The sequence below is a fragment of the Fukomys damarensis genome, unplaced genomic scaffold (genome assembly GCF_012274545.1).
Source record: "Fukomys damarensis isolate Sample0158 unplaced genomic scaffold, DMR_v1.0_HiC HiC_scaffold_34, whole genome shotgun sequence".
In the NCBI taxonomy this organism is placed as follows: Eukaryota; Metazoa; Chordata; class Mammalia; order Rodentia; family Bathyergidae; genus Fukomys; species Fukomys damarensis.
Window position 1 is genome coordinate 1,500,990 of NW_022900946.1, and position 19,301 is coordinate 1,520,290.

At 55.8% G+C, this 19,301-nt stretch overlaps 3 protein-coding genes across 7 annotated transcripts; 2 read left to right on the plus strand and 1 right to left on the minus strand.

The window, feature by feature from the left end:
- The first annotated feature begins 1,749 nt into the window (after positions 1–1,749).
- Positions 1,750–6,587, plus strand: Il27 (interleukin 27). The gene is made up of 5 exons (XM_010623529.1): positions 1,750–1,809; positions 4,351–4,523; positions 4,607–4,705; positions 5,404–5,562; positions 6,196–6,587. The coding sequence occupies exons 1-5, from the start codon at positions 1,779–1,781 to the stop codon at positions 6,574–6,576; spliced, it is 843 nt and encodes a 280-aa protein (XP_010621831.1). The 5' UTR covers positions 1,750–1,778; the 3' UTR covers positions 6,577–6,587.
- Positions 6,588–6,606: 19 nt separating this feature from the next.
- Apobr (apolipoprotein B receptor) lies at positions 6,607–10,856 on the minus strand. Its single transcript, XM_010623526.3, has 4 exons — positions 10,746–10,856; positions 8,112–10,412; positions 7,770–8,032; positions 6,607–7,426 (listed from the first exon to the last, which is right to left on the minus strand). The coding sequence occupies exons 1-4, from the start codon at positions 10,800–10,802 to the stop codon at positions 7,357–7,359; spliced, it is 2,691 nt and encodes an 896-aa protein (XP_010621828.1). The 5' UTR covers positions 10,803–10,856; the 3' UTR covers positions 6,607–7,356.
- Cln3 (CLN3 lysosomal/endosomal transmembrane protein, battenin) lies at positions 10,809–18,771 on the plus strand. Of its 5 annotated transcripts, XM_010623527.2 has the most exons (15): positions 11,136–11,648; positions 12,084–12,451; positions 12,633–12,755; positions 12,858–12,936; positions 14,399–14,495; positions 14,889–14,960; positions 15,305–15,384; positions 15,474–15,559; positions 15,974–16,046; positions 16,129–16,272; positions 16,995–17,107; positions 17,882–17,928; positions 18,004–18,072; positions 18,161–18,216; positions 18,308–18,771. In XM_010623527.2, exons 3-15 carry the CDS (start codon positions 12,710–12,712, stop codon positions 18,501–18,503), a joined length of 1,158 nt encoding a protein of 385 aa, XP_010621829.1. In that variant the 5' UTR covers positions 11,136–11,648; positions 12,084–12,451; positions 12,633–12,709; the 3' UTR covers positions 18,504–18,771. The 5 variants fall into 5 exon arrangements, with proteins under 5 accessions (XP_033614501.1, XP_033614502.1, XP_010621829.1 ...); XM_033758610.1 differs by having other exon boundaries at positions 10,809–11,648; positions 12,084–12,755; XM_033758611.1 differs by lacking the exon at positions 12,084–12,451 and having other exon boundaries at positions 10,809–11,648.
- Positions 18,772–19,301: the final 530 nt, after the last annotated feature.

Consider the following 19,301-nt stretch of genomic DNA (forward strand, 5'->3'; position numbering starts at 1 on the left):
CTCAGGAGGTGGGGGGTTTTCTGGCAGACTGCACGGCTTCATAAGGCACAGAAGCGTGAGGTGGCCTCCACGTGCACTTGCGAGCACAAGGCTGCAGCAGCTGGTACAAGGGAAGCTGGAAGGATCAGCTGTAGCCCTGGAAGGGCAGGGGAGGCAAGAGGGTGGGGGGTCTGGGGAGCCCTAGGAGAAGGCTGAGAGCGCCAGGGGCTGTGGTCAGGCAGCGAGAGTGGGTTCAGGAGTGGAGAAGGGCACGGTTGTGGGTGATGGCAGGGGCAGGGCTGGGGAGAGAGCAGAAGGGAAGGCTGTGGTCAGGGGTGAGTGGGGTGGCCACACCTCTAAGAGGGTCAGCAGGGCGTGGAGATGCATGAAAGAGCATCCAGGCCTTGGCCTGTCCTCATCACTAGTCTTGGGATATAAGGGACCCCCCTCAGTGGAGAGCCCCAGCTGAGCGGGAAGTGGAGAGGTGAGCAGCTGGCACAGGGATGCTTGCAAAAGAAAGCTGGCAGCCCTGGGACGCTGCAACCGCACTCACCTCCCCTTCTCCTCCACAGCCCTCTGACCACTCCAGGGAGGCCTGAATCTTCCCTGGCACTCCGTCCCCAGCTGGCAGTGCCCCGGCAGGGCTGAGGAGCAGCGTGTGGGAAGGGGAAGCCCCCTTGGTTTCTGTCTCATAGCAGGGACCAAGCAGGGAAACCCCGCAAGTCCCAAAAGGAAAGCGGCAGCAGGAAGCCTTGGGGAAGACTGAGAAACTCCCATCCTCTCCCTGAAGATGGGAAATCCAGGGTGTGGCCAAGAGTGGGCTGAGCTGGAAGGGAGGACTGGTGTGCCCTGCCCTGCAGTGAGCTCCTCAGAGCCAGAGCCTGGGGGCTGCTATGGGTCTTGGCGAGACCAGATCCTAACCTCGGAGCCCCAGCTGGGCTGCAGGCTGAGCCCTGATGCTGACCAGTGACTGGGCTCTTGTCCCAGCCCAGCCTGAGTCCTCACCTGATCACAGCCTCAGTTGGAGCCTTGGTCACAGACAGACTAACCAGGCTCTCAGCCCATCCCGGCCACCCACAGGCAGAGGCCCAGGTCACCGACAGATCTGTCCCCACAGTGGGGCTGTTGGCTCCAGATTAGGCTCTGGGTCCAGCCATACACGAAGCCCTGACCCCGATTTAGACTGAGACCTGCCCTATGTCCTGCACCCGTTGGACCTGGGTGGAGCCGTGGGCCTGGTCTCACCCACCCTCACCCTGCTGTGGAAAGGTCCACTGTCAGCTGTGGTACCTCTTGGGCCCCCAAGCCCTGCCTCCCTCACCACGCCCCTGCCCGGCATCTGGTAAACCAGAAGAGTGAGGATGACTCAAACCCTAAGTCCCCTCTGCTGGGCAATCCCCTTACCTGGCCACCATCTTTCAAAGGACAGCGGATGGGTGATGCTCTTGAAGGATCCATGGTGGCCAGGCAGAAAGAGGCAGGGGTCTGTGCATCTGGGGGCCCCCCGGGGGCCCTGCAGGCTTCCCCCAGGCAGGAGCTGAGGGAGGCAGGTGTGTCTGTGGGGGGCGGGTGGGAGCAGCCAGTCAGGAGCTCAGGATGGCCAAAGCCCCAGCTTCCCGCTACCCCTCCTGCCTTCCCCACTCTGGGAAGGGAAATTACATTTCCCCATTTTAGCAAGAAGGAAGACTGATTGAATGCAAAGCTGAAAGTACAAGTAGGAAGGAAAGTGAAACCGGTGCAGCCCCCAGTATAAGACTCCCCTACCAGGAGATGGCTGCGCAAAGAGGCCGGGCCCTGACATGGGCTTCACAGAAGGCGACCTTGGTTGGCGTGAGTCAGAGGGGCCGGGGCGGAGGGTGGGAAAGCTCCCTGCTGTGGCTGAGAGAAACAGTTTGGCCACAGGGAAGGCTGGGCAGGCTGGAGGGTGGAAATGAGAGCAGTTTGAGGGACTGGGGCTCCGGCTGCCGGCCCAAGGCTGGGTGGGGGCTGCATGGAGGGGAGGGCTGGATGTAGACCTGAGGGGGAGCGGGAGGAGGCAGAGCAGTGAAGGGATCAGAGCCAGGAGTGTGGACCGGCTGCGCCGGGGCTGAGGCAGAGGTCCCCTAGAGGAGGAGCAGTGGGAGGACTGGCCAAGAGAGGCCAAGGAGCCAGCCCCTGCCCAGGTCAAGGGCTTTAGTTTGGAGTCTGGAACGAATCCATGCTGCAGCTGGTGTCTGACAAACTCAGCGCCAGACCCAGTGCTGGGCAGAGGAGGAGGTGAAGGCTGGGCAGGGTCAAGGGCTGAAGGATGCTGAGGAGACCTCCAGAAACTGATATTGGCTTCAGAGGGCAGCGAGGACCTGGGCCTGCAGAGCACAGGCAGGAGAGAGGGATGGGGAGGAGACAGCACCACCGCCTCTGGGGGCCTGGAGTGCCAACCCTGCCCCCAACATCCAGCGAGGAGAACCCTAGTCAGCATTGTCTTTGGGGTGCCACACAGCCGGCACCCACGAGATCTCGGGTGTTGTCCACTCCCTCTGGAAATCCTAGGGGACACTGGCTATTCCCGAAGCCCCCCAATCTCTGTTCAGGGCCACTTTAAAGGGTAGAGCCCCGGGGTCAGAGACCTTGGGGGGACAGGGAAGGGCCGGTAGAGCAGCCAAGGCAGGGAGTCAGTTTGGGCTCAGTTTCAAGAAGAATAGAGAAACTTCCAGGATTGCTAGATTTCCTCACCCCTAGGAAGAAACCACTGAACACTGCCCGTTTCGGGGAGCCATCACCCCACAGCCCCTCTCCTCTTTCTGGGAAAGCAGGCTGCTGCACCCTCCACATCAGGCATGATATTTTATCCTAATATCATTAAGTTTGAACAGTCTTTTCTTTTTTGGGGGGGTATATTTTTTTGTTACCAGGGATGGAAAGCTAAACCTTGCGCTTTTCAAGGCAGGTAGCAGCTAATCTCCAGCTAAATCTCCAGCTGAACAGTCTTTTCACGGGTACAGTTTTAATTACATTTGTGTTTGACATTTATCTATCAAATTACTTACAGTTCTGTAGGAGTTTCTAAGTATCTACCTACAGTGTATTTTATTTTGTTTTGTTTTTTGGCACTGGAATTCAAACTTGGGACCTTGCGCTTGTAAGGCAGGCACCAGAACCACTGAACTAAATCCCCAGTCCTTGAACCCCTGTGTGTTTGTGTGTGTGTGTGTGTGTGTGTTTGAGACAGGGTCTCACTATGTGGCTGAGACTGACCTGGAACTCACTACATAGTCCAGACTGGTCTCAAACTCACAGTGACCCTCCTGCCTCAGCCTCCCAAGTGCTGGGATCACAGACATAAGCCACCACGCCCAGTACCCCCTGTTGTATAGACAGGGCCTGCTCTGCAGATGTAAGAGGCACAGAGGTGAGGCATGGGGCAGTGCCTAGCGCCCAGGGCTTCCTCCCCTCTGCCAATGAAGCAGATGTGGCCCAGAGACCCCCGCACCATGTGCTGCACCCACCTTCCAGAAGGCCTGGCCTGGCCACCAGCCCCCCTGGGTTTGAGTGGCTGCTTTGAGGCATCTGGCTGAGCCAAGGAACCCTTGGTGGAACAGTGTCCCCACCCTTGGGGCAGGCGGTGGCCAGCTCCGAGCTTCCTGGGGAGGGCTCAGGTCCCCTGCCCTCAGCAGAGCTGGGCGTCTGACGTTCAGTCAGGCAGCTTCACAGAGCCTCACTTTCCTCTGCAAAGTGAAGAGGTAGCCACAGGCCATTGTTCGGCTGTCTACTGAAAGGCTCTTAGTCAACTGAGTGAGTGGGAATCAGGAGCCAGCCTGGGATATGCGTGCAAAAGTGGACACTTTGTCCAGAGGGTCCTGGCGCGGTTGTTAAGGGGCTCCAAGGATGTTCATGGAAGTGACTGTGCAAAGCTCACCCCTACCCAGGCTTGGGAGAGGCCTGTCCCCTTCCCTCTCCGGAATTCTCAAACCATTCTCTTGTTCATTTTCTTTCTTTCTTTGGTTTTCTTTCTTTTCTTTTTCTTTTCTGGTACCAGGGATCGAACTTGGATCCTTGAGCTTGCAAGGCAAGTGGCAGAACCACTGAGCTAAATCCCTGGCCCTCTTTTACTTTTTCAAGACAAAAATCTTACTATTCCAGGGCTGGAGATTTAGCTCATGGGTGCCGCCGCCTGCCTTGCAAGCACAAGGACCTGAGTTCGGTCCCTGGTACCAAAAAAACAAAAAAATTTTTTTTTTACTACTCCACGCTGGCCCTTCAACTCACTATGTAGCCCAGGCTGGCCTCAAACTCAGCAATCCTACTGCCTCAGCCTCCCAAGTGCGGGGTTACGGGCGTGCACCATCATGTCCAGCTTCAAGCTCTCCTCTTGTCCCACTCCTGTCTTTCCAGGGCTTAGCCTGCTGCCGCTCTCCATGCTCCTGGTGCAAGCCGGTGTCTGGGGATTCCCAAGGCCACCAGGGAGGCCAACACTGCGGGAGAGGGAGCTGCGCGCGGAATTCGCTGTCAGCCTGCAACTCGCCAGGAAGCTGCTCACGGGGGTTCAGGGCCAGGCCCACCGCTTTGTGAGTTTCCCGGGTAGCTGGCTCTGGGCTGGGGAGGCCCAGGCCCAGCTGTCCCCACCCTGCTAACCTACCTTGCCCCTCAGGTGGAATCACACCTGTCCGGAGTGAGCCTGGACCTCCTGCCCCAGCCACAGCAGCTCCCCAATGCGTCCCTGACCTTCCAGGCCTGGCGCCACCTCCGCGTGAGTGAGGGGAGACTCTGCAGGGAGGCTGGGGCACCAGATGGGAGGGAGGTTCGGGACAGTGTCATAGTGAGGCTGGTGATGCTTGGATATAAGGGCGAAGCTGGGACTGGGGAACGGGTCTAGGAAGCAGGCAAGAGGAGCTGGGCTGAATGAGGTGGGGCTGGGAAGGGATAGGAGTGGGAATAGAGATGGACACAGATAAGGAATGAAACTGGTAACAGCAACGGGGGTGGAGGCGGCGCACGCAGCACTGGGGCTGAGGCATGAGGATCTTCCCAAGTTAGAGACCAGCTTGGGCTACACAGTGAGTTCAAGAGCTGCTTGAACTGCAGAGAGAGAGTGGGCATGGTGTTGTGCACACGTGTAATCCAGCACTCCGGGAGGCTGGCACAGGAGGATAGAAAGTTTGATCCCAGCCTGGGCAATTTGGTGACTCATCGAGACCCTGACTCAGAATACAAAATAAAAAAGGGCCAGAGATGACGGCACAGGAGACAGGATGGCAGCGGAGGGAATGGGGAAGAGCTGTGTGCTGTGGTGCTGAAGAGGAGGTGGGAAGAGCGGCGAGCGCGGAGGGCCGAGATGGGCTTGGGAGTAACAGCACAGGACAGAAAAGAGCATGGCGATGCAGTGGGTCTCACAGGGTCACCCTTGGCCTAGGGGTCTTTCCTGATCCTTCCCTTCCCCATCCACAGGACCCAGAGCGACTCTGCTTCCTCTCCGTAACGCTTCGGCCCTTCCGCGCCCCGCTGAGGAGGCTGGGGAGCCAAAGGCTCTGGAACAGCTCGGAGAGGATGCAGCTGCAGGTGATGAGGCTGGATCTGCGGGATCTGCAGCGCCATCTCCGCTTCCAGGTGAGCCCCAGCACGGTAGAGACGCAGACTGCACTCTGGCCCCCTTCAAAGCTCACCCACGAGTTACATTTGGGAGGAAACCTTAGATCTCATGAGTGTGTGTGTGTGTGTGTGTGTGCAGTTGCATCAGGCCCTGGCTCTGCATCCCAAGTCTTTGCCTACTCTCAGGGTTCATCTTCAGTGTGGTAAGAGTCCTAAAGTGCCGGGACAGCCTCTGGCAGCAGCAGGGTCTACAGCTAGGTGGGTCCCCTCCTCTCCCTCCCTCCGACATCACCCAGATTCTCCTGAACATTTCAAAGGACAAGATAAACTTTTTAAAAAAGGAGAATAGAAAATGCAAGTGATATGGAAATTGGCTCCATCCCTCCTCTCCCCACTTCTGACCCTGAGCTCATCCCTAAGAGCAGAGAGGGACTTCCCGGCCCCAGGCAGTTCTGGGGAATAGCCAGCTCTGTGGGCACCACCTTGCTACACAGCTACAATCTTCTGAGCCCAGAAGCCAGGTGAGGTAGAGAGACAAAGACATCATGGGGACCTGAAGCAGGGGCTGTCCAGTGACACGGCCTTTGGTTACAGGGAAGAGTCGCTCCACTTGGTTCCTGGCTACTGCCTGATCTGAGTCTCTCCTCACAGGGGCTGGCTGCAGGCGTCAACCTCCCGGAGGAGGAGGAAGAAGAGGAAGAGGAGGAGGAGGAGGAGGAGGAGGAGGAGGAGGGGACCCAGCTGCTCCCAGGAGTGCAGGTGTCCTGGCCCCAGCTGCTCTACACCTATCAGCTGCTGCACTCCCTGGAGCTCATCTTGTCTCGGGCTGTGAGGGACTTCCTGCTGCTGTCCAAGGCGGGGCACCAGGGCCTGGCTCCCCCGCCTGAGGGAGTGGCCTGTTGGTCCCCTTCCCTACCCCTCCAGCATTTCGGGACTGGGGTCCTGGCCAAGAGGGCAGCCTCCAGCCCGTCTGCCTTAGACCAGGAAAAAATTCTATCAGCCACTAGCCCCAGCCCCTACCCAATAATTTAAAGACCCTTCAGTCCATGCCAGATATTTATTTCTTGGATATTTATTATTTAGGAGATGATTTATTTATTGTTTCATCCTCAGGCTGGGCCACCATGCTGGGTGCCTAATAAAGCCATCTCACCCTATCTGTTCAGCATCTTGTCACAGAAGGGGTGCCTGACATCCAAGAAGCAGGGTGGCTACAGTGGTGTTGGTGGCCTCTGGCCACCTGGAGTGGCTCACTGCTCCTACATACTCCAGGCTTCCAGTCCACCTTCCCCGACTGGCCAGCACAGTTTCCATAGTAACCAGCAGAATTCCGGGCTGAGCTATCATTTTGGAAACCCAAGGCAGCTGGCCTTCACATCGACCCCTGATTCCATGCGGCGCCCAAGGCCTGTGAGCCTTCCCTTCCACCCACAGCTAAGTCACCCCACACAGCTCTCCGGGGGACTCAGGCCTGGGGTGGGGCTAGGAGAGAAAAGACTCCAGAACAGACTCTGTTCCCTCAAGCTTCTGTGCTGTCTCCTGAGGAGCTGGGATAGGTTGAGGAGGTGACCAGGGAGGGGCCTTCGAGAAGAGGTCCCAGTGGCTTACGGCCCACCGGCCTGCACTGGAGAATCAGATTTCTGGAGTCCAAGGCCTTCATGGATGTCTGGTCCTGTCCACTCTACAGACAAGACCCCAGGAAGTGAGGCCCAGATGGTGTGAAGGATGCAGGTGGCAGACAGCTAGGTCAGGCAGGGCCCCAGGGCCTCCAACCCAACATGGGGCAGACTCCGGAGAGGCAGCAGCTCTTAGTCACTGGGGCTTCCTCTGGCTCAGCCGGGCTTGCAACTCCTGCATCATGCCAGGGTGTGCAAGGCCAAACCTGCAGGTAATTTAATTTGTATTTATAAAAATATTTTTAAAAATATAATTTACCATTGTTTTTTGAAAGTGTCTAACATTTGCTATTTGGCCATTTCCCCGTATCTAGTGGATATGGTGTCATGCAGATTATAGGAACACAGAGCTCCTCTAAGATGCGAAGAAACTGAACAGGGATAGGAATAGAGTCTGCACGACTCTCTCCTTGCCACCACCCTAACCTCCACTGAGGTTTTCTCCTCCCCTTTCTTTTCTTTTAACTCAACTCATCACTACTGCCATCTCTTCCTCCTCCTCCTCCTCCTCCTCCTCCTCTGCCATCAGAGTCCGGGCCCAGTGCCTACCCATGTCCCAGCAGCTTTCTCCCGGCCTGCTCTGGGGTCCCTCCAGACTGCGAGGGACTTGGCTCAGGGGCATCCTCTAGCTGAAGAGGGCTCTGCTCGGGGGTGGACAGCTCCTCCTCAGGCTGGGGGCTGGGAGGGTCCTGCTGCTCAGAGGCAGATGTCCTCCAGAAAGAGGGCCGGGAACGACGCTTTGAGGAGTTCCGGGTCAGGAGCGCACGGCTACGTGAGACAGAGACGTCCAGGCGGGACCCAGGGAGCAGGACCTGCAGGGAGGAGGTGTGGCACTGTGGAGCTGGCCTCCAGATCCTGCTGTCCCTCCTTGGTCCACAGCAGGGCCCTCACCTCACTCCAGCTGCTGTGAGTGTCCCCTCCGTCAGTCCCCATGGCCTCTGCAGTCTCCACAGGGGGCTGGTGCACTGGTTGCCCCTCCTGGCCCTGGACAGCCTCCAGGTCTTCTGGTGCAGCCCTCTCGGCCTCCGTCCTCTGGCCTTCAGTCACCTTGGCACCGTCCACACCTAGCGGCCTTTGCACCTCTCCCTCAGGGTGGCACTGCCTCTCACCGTGTCCCCTCTGATCACTCACATGCCACTTGCCTGTCTCTTCCAACAGCATAGCCTCTGGCTGCCCCACTCCTACCCCAGTCTCCTCTCCCTCCTCAAAGGCCCTGCCATGCCTAGGCGCTCCCCCTGCCTGTCTCCCCTCCATCTCAGCAGGCAGAGGACTGGTCTGAGTGTCCTCGGTGTTCTGGAGGCTCAGAGCCACCTCCCGCAGGCTCCAGCCTTCCCTGGGAATTCTGGCGGCCTCCCCTGGCTCAGTGACGTCCACCATGCGGTCCCTGGTTTCTCTGGCCTCTGGCTCTCCCAGTGCCTGGCCTGTCCCTGCCTCTGCACCTTGGTATCCCTGCAACTCCTGGTTCTCCTCTGAAGAGGTCTCTCTCTTCTCCCTTCCCCACTCTGGGATCTCTGGCAGCTCAGACTCCCAGCCTCCCTTGGCCTCAGCCTCCAGGGCCTGGCCTCCTGCAGCCTCCTTGTCTCCCTCTTCAGCATGTGCGGTTTCCTCCTGGGTGATTTTGCTCTCCATGTCCCTGCCCCACCAGAGTTCCCAGTCTTCTGCCTCAAAGAGCTCAGGAGGCAGAGACCCCACATGTCTGGGCTGCTCCTTCTCACTTTCTGTCTCCTCTTTGCTCAGGGCTGGGCCTTGTCTGTGTGCCACCTGCACCTCCTGCACTTCTTTAGGGGGCTCTGCTGGTGTCTGGGCATCTCCAACCGACTCGGGCCCCTGGTCTCCAGTGACCCTGTGTCTGAGGGCACCCCACTCCACCCCCAGGGCTCCTTGGCTTGTCTGGTCCTCCTGGCCTCTCTCCCACATGAACTCCTCCTCAGGCCTGGCCTCCAGGGCTGCTTCGGAGTTTGCCTCACCTTCAGCCTCCTTGTGTGGGGCCAGCTCAGACTCTGGGGCCCGGCAACTCCCTTTTTCCTCCCAGGGCTGTCCTCCCGGGACCTCCTCCAACAGACTGGCACCATCAGCCCTGACCTCCGAGTTTTGCCTGCCCTGGGCCTCGCTCCTGTACAGATCTGTCTTGCCCTCAAAGCGTTGTCCTGCTTCCTCCTCTGGCTCCTGGGCTCCTGCAGCCTCCCTCCTTGTCTTCTGGCCCTCAGCTGCCTCTTCTGTTGCTTCACTAACCAGGGCCCAGGGCTGTTTGGGGAAAACTTTCACTTTATCCACTCTCTTCTCTGGCTCCTCTTCCTGGTCTCTGTTGGAGGCCTCCTCTAGGATCCTGATACTACTAGAAGCTTCTGGGCATCTGTCTCCTGGGACTAGCCCATCTGCAGTCTCCCTGACTCCTGGAAGGTGAGCCTCCGCCCTGGTTGAGGTTGTCCAATCCTCAGACTGTGCCCCTGGGCCCTGTGTCCCTTGGACCCTCGTGCTTTGGCCAGCCCTCACTCCTGCCACCTCCCCTTCTTCCCTCTGAGGCTCTGTGGCCCCAGATGCTTCAGTTTCTGCAACTGCCTCCCTGACCACTGGCCGTGACTCCACCCTGTCCCTGGCTACCTTCTCCCTCTTGGCACCAGCCTTCCCCTTGGGCTCCCCATGCCAGGGCTGGTCGGACTCCACCCTTCTGGCCATCCCTGGCGCTCTTGCTCTGACCTCTCCCTCCTCTTCCTCCTCCTCCTCCTGTTCCCACGTTGTCAGTGTGTCCGCTTTGTTCACTTCCTGCTCTTCAGACTCTGGTCTCTCCTTGGTTTGACTGACCCTGTCTCTGTGAGTTCCAGACCCTGCCTCAGATGTCTCCTCAGCCTTTAAGAGAGCAGTTGGCTCTGGGCCCCTGGCTGCTGTGACTGACCCCCAGGCCCCAGAGTCCTGCCTACCTGCTTGGGACCTGCAAGAGCTACCTTCTCCCCACCCCCAGACCCATTCTGCAGCTGAGCTCTGCTCCTGGCATCCTCCAGCCTCTCCAGGCCCTCGCAGTGCTCCAACCCCCTCGCTTTGGCCATCTCTAAGGCTTTGCAGGGCCTCCTGGGCTTCATTCTTCTCTGACTTTCCTGCAGCCACCTCCCCCAGTTCCTCAGCAGCCTGCACCTCCCTCTCTACAGTGGGGACCGCATCTCCCATGAGGTAGGAGACAAAGGTGCTGAGAGAGTCCTAGAAGAAAAAGGAGATGGGCAAAGGCATTTGGGGGAGGCATTCGGGATAGGCCGCACTGTTTCCCTGGGGCCCTGGGCCAGAGCAGCCCTAGATAAAGAGGAAGGCCCTGGGATCTGGGAGGAGAGGGAGAACAGGATCTCCAGAGGGACTACAAAGACCTAGATTGGGAGTGCAGGAGTGCATTTGTGGGGCTGGAGGATTGAAACCAGGCAAGGCCTGGGGTAGGAGGCTGCCTGGTCCTGAGAAAGGAATCTGAGGAGGCTCAAAGCAGAAAAGAGGAGGTCACAAAGAATGGGGGCTGGAAGTCTCTGGCATCTCTGCCTCTCTCACCAGTGCCCCCCTTAAGGCTTGGTGCAGCCCAGGGAGGTGTTGCCGGAGGAAGTCCATTCTGTCTGTCTCGGTGTGTCCAGAAAGCTGCTAATGCCCCTCCCTACCCACCAAGACCAGCCGGTCTTCCCCAGTACCTAAGATACTTCCTCTTCCCCGTCCCTCCCAGATGTAGGACTAACCTAGGCCCTGCCCACCTCCCACAGGTCCAGAGCAGTTTTTGCCCCAGGCAGAGCAGTGGGTATGCATCCCCTAGGGGCCTCAGGTGCACGTTTGGAACTACAGGGGAAGAGGGGAAGAGGGTATGCCAGAAAGAAAAAAGAGGGATTGGGAAATCTCAGAAATGAGGATGGGGGAGGGTGCACGTGGCAATTGAAGCCTAAGTGACTCAAGTCTTGACACTTGGGGTGGGGGGGCAGCCACAGCAGCCATTTCCGTCTACTCCAGGCACAGCCATTCTATGAGAGGAAGCTGGGGTTTCTAGTTCCTGTTTTGCCTGGGGACAAGGAGGAGAGAAGAGGGGGCTAGCTGGAGCTCTGAAGTGTCAATGTTTCCCTAAGGGGACAAATGAGCTGGGTGGGTGGTTCCAATACTCATCCCCACATCTTTGATTATTGTAAAACAGAATTTAGTTAACTTTGTAGTGTGGTTATTTGGTTCGGCCTCCTTCTGTGAGTTACTTGAGGGCCGAAGCACTGCTGTATTTCTAGAGCCCTGCGTGGGTAGTTCCCGGTTCTCACTGGTTGAATGATCTGGGAAACACACCGCAGGGAAATATTTCAAACAGCACTCTGAAGGCCTGATGGTGGGCTGACAGAGTTGGGCATGGGCTGTTGGAAGCCGTAGCAGTTTAGGGGAAGGTGATGGTGAAGAAGAGTCAAGATGCTGCCTTACAACTTCCAGAAGGTAAGGGAATGACTCCTTATTTGGGACTATGTGAAGTGAACCTCATTTTCATAAAAGAGCACAGAATCTCAGGCCAGAATTGTCTGATCTAAGCACCCTTGATGCAGCAGCCTACTCCACGACTCCCTACCTCTAATACTGTTTCTTATTGCTAAATTAGTCTCTAAGGTAACCTCTAGGACAAATTTTGTTGGATTTCAATAGTTTTTCATCTGTAAAACCAGAGTTTGGGTTACTTTTGTGTTTTGATTGGTTGGTTGGTTTTGGTTTAGCTCCAGGATAATTTGGGAAAGGGGGTACTTAGTTACTACCAATAGGTGATTGTTGAAAACTCCGGCGGGGGGGTGTTGTCTTTATTTTAGATTTTTAAAAACAACTTGTTAGGGCAGTAGATAAGATTATGAATGACGTGATGATAGTCATCTTTGTTCTCAGCCGGAACCAGTCCAGTCAGTCTGTGGGCAGGCGGCCATATTTGTTTCTGGCAAGAGAAGATAGTGGGAGAGGAGCTGAAGCCGCAATACGCCGTGACTAGTGTTCGCAGGATACAGTCACAGCCTCGGGAGTTGCAAATCAAAGCTCTACTTTACTGCTCCTCTCGCTCGAGTGTAAAATCAGTAGTTGGCTTGGCCTCTCCCTTTCTAGTGCCCCAAAACTGAGAAAGTCCAAAGCAAAAAGAGCACACGGAAGTGTGTGGGGGGGGGAGGAGGATCTCCAGTCACGTGATGGGGGATCAGCGTGTGTCCGTCACATGACGGAAGACTTGCTGCTACCTGGCTCGGAATGCTCAGCTGCCCTTAAAGGTACAGATCCTAAGGGCCCTCGGTTTTAAAGGGGGCGGGAGCAGATTCCGCCCGGTGGGGCGTTGTAGGGCTGGAGGGTGCTAACCGGAGTTCCGGGCTCCACTGATGGATCGCCCGGCGCGAGTGCGGCAGACTGCTGGCAGACCGGCCATGAGACGTTGACCCTTCCCACCTGCCGTAGACTCTGGTCCGCCCCGTCGGAGCCAATTTTGAACATTCACTGGTTCTGGACTCCTTGAGGGACCTGAACTGGATGCTATGGGATGCTGTGCGGGCTCGCGGCCACACCTTTCGGATTCTGAGGGTGAGTATTCCGGTCTGCCCTCCGGGGAGTGACCACCTCTGCCCGGGAAGACACCCGCTCCTGCCCGCGGGTGGAGGTCACACTCTCCTCTCTTCCTCCCAGGGGAGGAGGTCGTCCCAGAGGCCCGAGCCGCTCTGTTGGAGCATCGGGGTGCCCAGTGGAAGAACGTGGTGGGCTTCTGGTGAGTGGCCTCAGAGGCTAGCAGATGTAAACACGTGACAGGTGGCGGGGGTGGGGTGGGGACCTGCACTGTGAGAAGGAACTGAATCCACAAATATTTACTGAGGCCAGTGGTTTGCTCTGAAGGTGGCTGCGAATTTGCCAGATTTCACTTATTTACCTAACCACCTTCACCTATGGGGGCCAGATCCTTATTCTACCTGGAGGCTTATTTGCCTAAAGTTTTCTCCAGCCAGCTCAGCCTTAACATTTTGTAATATGCATACTTTAAAAAGAAACTAAAGCACAACTTCAAATGGAAAACCAGTGTTTTTCTAATGTACGCTCAAGTACCTCCATCAGTGTTAAAACTTTTAAAACGATATCTAAATTAGAGGTGGCAGTGCATGCCTGTAACTTCAACACTCTGGAGACCCCAGCAGGAGGGGATCACCAGGTTCCAGCCTGGCCTTGGCAAGCTGGTGACATAGTGAGACCTGTCTCAAGATAAAAGTACAAAAAAGAGCTGGAGATGTAGCTCAATGTGAAGGCCCTGGATTTAGCCCCCTGCACCAGAAAAAGAAATCATCTTATTTCCTAAGACCACTGAAACACTGAGTTTTGGGAAGTCTGCTGGCATTCGCCTAAACGTGGAAGACTTGGTTTGAAAATGGCTTTCCGTGTGACTCTTTGGAAGAGTGATTTAACTTCACTGAGTGCCTCGTTTTCCTCAGCAGTAAAATAGGAAGAGCCCATCACATGCTTGTAAAGACACTTGTGAAACCATTTGACACTAGACTCAGTTTCTTACTTTCTTTTTTGCTTTTTAAATTTTGTGAGACAGGGTCTTACTATGTAGTTCAGTCTGGCCTTGAACTCACCATGAAGCCCAGGCTGGCCTCGAACTCAGCAATCCTCCTGCCTCAGCCTTCAGAATGCTGGGAGTACAGGCATGCTCCACCGTACCCGGCTAGGGCCCACTGTCTTTACTGTCACTCACCAGAGCTCTTAAGAGATGAAAGTAAGTGAAGAAGATCCTTTCTGTATTATAAGGGCTTTGGTATTATTTTGATCCCTACAGTACTTTGCAAGGTAGTCAGGAGAGAAATTATGTCCTAATTTTTTACACAAGTAGGCTGAGGCCATTGGAGTAGGAAGCAGCAGGCTTCGAACTTGAATCTTTGGGTTTCGGGCCTTGTTATATTTTTATTGTAGCACAGAGTGTTTGTGGATGAAAAATACCCAGAACAGAGTTGTCGTGGGAGCTCCAAAGATGGCTTCCTGGGTTGGCCTCAGCTCAGAGGGGAACCCAAGTGTGTGATCCCAAAGCCTTTATTTCTAACCTCGACCCTGAAGGAAGATGAACTCTGATGGTAGGGAAAGAAAAGGGGGAGCTGATTGAAGAACACAGATCAGTGAGAGAACTGCAAGGACTGGATAGGCTGTAGGCCTGACATGTAGTGGGACTCTCTCACTTGTTCCAGGATCCTGGGCCTTTGCAACAACTTCTCTTATGTGGTGATGCTCAGTGCTGCCCATGACATCCTTAGACAAGAGAGGGCATCTGGGAATCAGAGCCATGTAAGTCAGCCCCTCTCCACCACCAAGTTAATTCTTGAGGGACGGACTCTCACGCTGGGGCAGAGGACTCTGGAAAACTCATGGAAAGTGGTGGCCAGTCGGTGGGGCAGGGGGCTAAAGTTCCTAGTCTCCCAGCCTTCAAAAGAGCTTTGGGAGCGGGGTAGACAAATTCAGAGGGGCTGGGAGGCTAGGGATGTGGCTCAGTGATAGAGCACCTGCCTAGCCTATGTGAAACACTGGGTCAATCCCAAGACCACAAAGAAAGAGTGTGGGAGCATTGATAGGACCATGATGTAGGTAGAGCCGACCCTATGCTATCTTTAAGTTAAAACAGAGCTGAGACTGGGCCTCATCTTGCCTCCCTGGGTGGATGACATTCTTTTCCCCCATCAGGTGGACCCAGGTCCAACGCCTGTCCCTGGCAACAGCTCATCTCGATTTGACTGCAACTCTGTCTCCACAGCTGTGAGTTCTGCCTGGCCAGAGGGCCGAGACCCCTCGTCCCCAGTCCCTTGGCACCCAGATAGGACTGTCGTGGCTATAGTTATTGAGGTTATTGCCAAGCACTGGGCCCTTTCTGTGAATGGCATCTATTAACCCACATCACCCACACCGCTCCTATGAGCTAAAGCACTGTGAGGTCCCTGTTTTCCCAACAAGGAAGCCAAAGCTCGGTGTTTATGCCATGCCATGCAGTGAAGGGCCAGAGCCCATGTTTGTTGCTGCCTCAGTGAGTGACTGCTGCTCCCTGCTTGGTCAGGAGCATTGTCCCTAGGTGGGGCTGGGTCTCACTTTGCTCTCTATCTCAGGCGGTGCTGCTGGCAGACATCCTCCCCACCCTCGTCATCAAGTTGCTGGCTCCTCTGGGCCTTCATCTACTGCCCTATAGGTTTGTGTCATTGTGAGGATGAGCTGGGAGGTGGCCGGAGGCTGGGGAGTGACCTGAGGCCAGCCTGCATGCCCTTCTCTCACCCGCAGCCCTCGGGTTACCATCAGCGCAGTGTGTTCTGCGGGAAGCTTCCTCCTGGTTGCCTTTTCACGCTCAGTGGGGACCAGCCTGTGTGGTGCGTATGCTCTGTGTCGGGTGTTGGCCAGAGGAAGTTTGGTAGAGCTTCCCAGAGCAAAGGAACTGTTTCTGCAGCCTCAGAAGCCTATTAAGGCTGCTGCGCACAGGAGATGGGAGTCAGGGTGATTCGTCAGGGTCAGTGGGGGATGAACAGGTTCTATGCATGGGATGGGGCTGGCGGGGTGTCAGGATGAGGCCTTGCCCTTGGCTGGATGATGGGTGGATGGAGGTGTCATTCTGTGCGACAGGTCATGCAGAAGAGGGGTTTGCTTCTTTGATGTGAACCCAGCCTTCCCCAGGAATCTGCTTTCAGCCCCTCTGAGCCAGTGCAGATGAGGCCAGATCGTAGGCCTTGGAACTGGGACTGTTGGGCAGAGGCCACGCTCTCTTCTCCATCCCTGTCTTCCTCCAGGTGTGGTCCTGGCCAGCATTTCATCAGGTCTGGGGGAGGTCACCTTCCTCTCACTCACCGCCTCCTACCCCAGGTGAGCCCCAGGGCAGGTGAGGGCTGAGAGGCCCTCCTGCTGACGCTGCTCCTCCTGAGCACTCCTGCTTTTTCCTTCTTAGGGCTGTGATCTCCTGGTGGTCCTCAGGCACTGGGGGAGCAGGGTTGCTGGGAGCGTTATCCTACCTGGGCCTCACCCAGGCTGGCCTCTCCCCTCAGCATACGCTGCTGTCCATGCTGGGGATCCCCAGCCTACTGCTGGCCAGGTAAGTCCTTGTGGGATGGAGGGAGATGGGAGCAGGGAGGACTCCGTCGTGATCCCAGTCTGCAGCTCCCTCCAGCCTTGTTGTGGGGGATACGGATTCTAGATTAACAGCCCCAGATTCCAGTCCCACGGCCACTACCTGTTAGTTGTAGTGGCCTTGGGCCTCTCTGACCCCCAGTTTCAAATGGCAGTGGTTGTCCTTGCTTTCCTGTGAGGTGACTTGAAGTAAAGCGAGGATGGGGCTCTGCATCCATTCTGTGTGTATTTCCGTGTGTATTAGGAAATGACTTTAGCCTGCTTAACCTGCGACTCCACAGATTGTGGTTTAGGTGTAAGACAGTGCCAAGTAGAAAAAGGGAATCAATGCAAAGAGGATATTAAGTGAAATACACACAGGATGAGTGTGGATGCAACCAGAAGAGAAGTGACTAGAATTTGGGACATCCTGGGCTGGAGCGAAGCGAACACGTAGTGAGTGGAGACTAGAGCAGTCATGAGAATAATCATGAAGAGAAGACAGCTGGCTGCCTGTTCGCGCCAGCAATCAAACAGGGAACCCAGGCAGAGTGACAGGGAGGCAGACCGCGACTGCAGAGAAGTCGGCGTCCACGGCTGGGCCTGTGTGGCACAGGACCCCATGCTGCCCCCGGGGAGCCTATGAATGTGAGGGTACCCTGGCCCGCAGGTGCTCCCTCCGCCCGTCTTCATTCTGCTCATTCCCAGCTATTTCTTGTTGCTCACATCTCCCGAGCCCCAGGACCCCGGTGGGGAAGATGAGGCAGAGACCTCAGCCCGGCAGCCCCTCATCAGCACAGAGGCTCCAGAGCTGAAGCCAGGTAGGAGACGCAGGCCCTCTGAGGGAGTCCTTCCTCTGGGTTTTGGTCTGTTCCAGGGAAGGGGCGGGATCCTGGTTACAGCCAAAACATTTGTCTAGTCAAGAGCTGCTCTGAGGCCTGGCTGTGCCAGATGTTCGAGATAGTTCATAAGCCAGGCCATGAGCCAGAAACAAAGCATTTTCACTCATTGGTAAGCTCTGGAAGGATATGAAATAGGACAGTTGAGGGGAGTAGGGAGGGCTTAGGAGTTTACTTCCTGCAGAGAAGACCTTTTGGAGGACATGACGTTCTGGCTGAAAATTGACTGTCAAGCATTCAGCCTTGGGTACTTCTGCTGAAGAGGTTCTAGATAGGGAACAACACAAGCTAAGGCCCTGTGGTAGAAATGAGCTTAGATATTCTAGAGATAGAAGAACCACTGTGTCTGGGGTGAGGGTGCAATGCCCATCTGTTGAGCTGTGTGAGAGCTATGAAGAGCCGGGCATGGTGGTGCACACTTACAATCCCAGCACTCAGGAGGCTGAAGCAGAAGAATCTCTGAGTTTGAGGCCAGCTTCAGCCACAGACTGAGTTCAAGACCAGCCTGAAATACACAGTGAGACCCTGTCTCAAAAAAACAAAAAAACATGATAACAAGTCTACATAACATGAAGTTTACCATTTCAACCCTCTTTAAGTGTGCAGACCAGCAGGGTGCTGCTCATGGACAGCCAGGACCAGTCTTCAGTGTTCCTGTTTCTCCTGCTTCCTCTCCCCTTTCCCTGTTCCCCGCAGGTGCCAGCTGGAACCTCTCCCTCCAGGAAAGGTGGATAGTGTTCAAGGTGTGGACGCAGCTGCAGTGTGTGCCTGTGGTCGGCGCCTGCCCCTGGCCTTCCACTCACCTCTGACCCTTCCAGGGCCTGCTGTGCTACATCGTCCCCTTGGTGCTGGTCTACTTCGCTGAGTACTTCATCAACCAGGGGCTCGTGAGTGAGCGTGCCGGGAGGGTGGGATCAAGCACGGGCTGGGGCCTGCACGCCAGCCTCTGCCCTTCCCGCCTGGTCTCCATTGCAGTTTGAGCTCCTGTTCTTCCGGAACACATCCCTGAGTCATGCTCAGCAGTACCGCTGGTGAGAGGCCGAGGCGGGCATGGCTGGTGGGGGGCGATAGGCCTGCCCTGCCCTCAGACCCCAGAGGAGCCCCCTGTGTCCCTGCACCCAGGTACCAGATGCTATACCAGGCCGGTGTCTTTGTCTCTCGCTCTTCTCTCCGCTGCTGTCGCATCCGCTGCACCTGGGCCCTGGCCCTGCTGCAGGTATTTGCCCAGCCCGTTGCTCCACGCCACCTTGGTTCCCAGCTTCCCCATCCCGTGCTTCCTTCCCTCCACAGGAAGTGTTTATTGTGCACACATTTCTAAGCATGGGAATTAAAGGGTGACAAAAAGCAGCCCAGCAGGTCTCCACTGCAAATCTGTTGTGTTTGCTCTGGTAGCTGTGTGACTCGGGGCAGGTCTCTGACCCTCTCTGAGCCTGTCACCTCACTTATAAACCAGACATGGGAGTGACAGAGCACTCACCTGGTGACATGGAGCACTCATACTGTGAAAAAGAGACCAAAACAAAGATCAGGGGCTGGGGTGTATCTCATGGGAAGAGCACTCTCTGCCTGTGCTGGGCCCTGGGTTTGATCTCCAGCACTGCAGAACTGGACGGATGGACGGATAGATGATAAATATAAATAAATAACCACATGTGGGCAGAGTCTGTTGTCAGGATAGTTGTAAGAAATAGAAATGAGCGGAAGTATTGAAAAGCAAAATTTTGTGTTATAGTTTAAGTAGTTGGCGCACTCACGTCATAATTATGTGCACATGCCTATTTAGGCTGTGAAATATTTCTACCTCTAAGAAATATTTCCTTCTGGATGGTTAATTAGAAGATTACCAGTGACATTGTGGACAAGGCGTTATTTTTCTCAGTAAGTAATTGCTGGAAATTCGCAAATAGTCTATTGTTTTCAGCACACACTACCATTGTGTGCAGCAGTCTAACAGTGGCACATGACCGGCGCCGCAGTCACGCAGCGCTGCAGTCATGGTCTTGGGTCACCAGTCTGTGTCTCTGCAGGAAACTGTGCAAATAGATTTCAGCTGCAGGCCAAGCGTCCCTAGTCTGGAACATGCCCACCCGTCTTAAAGCAGGGTCTTGCTAAGTTG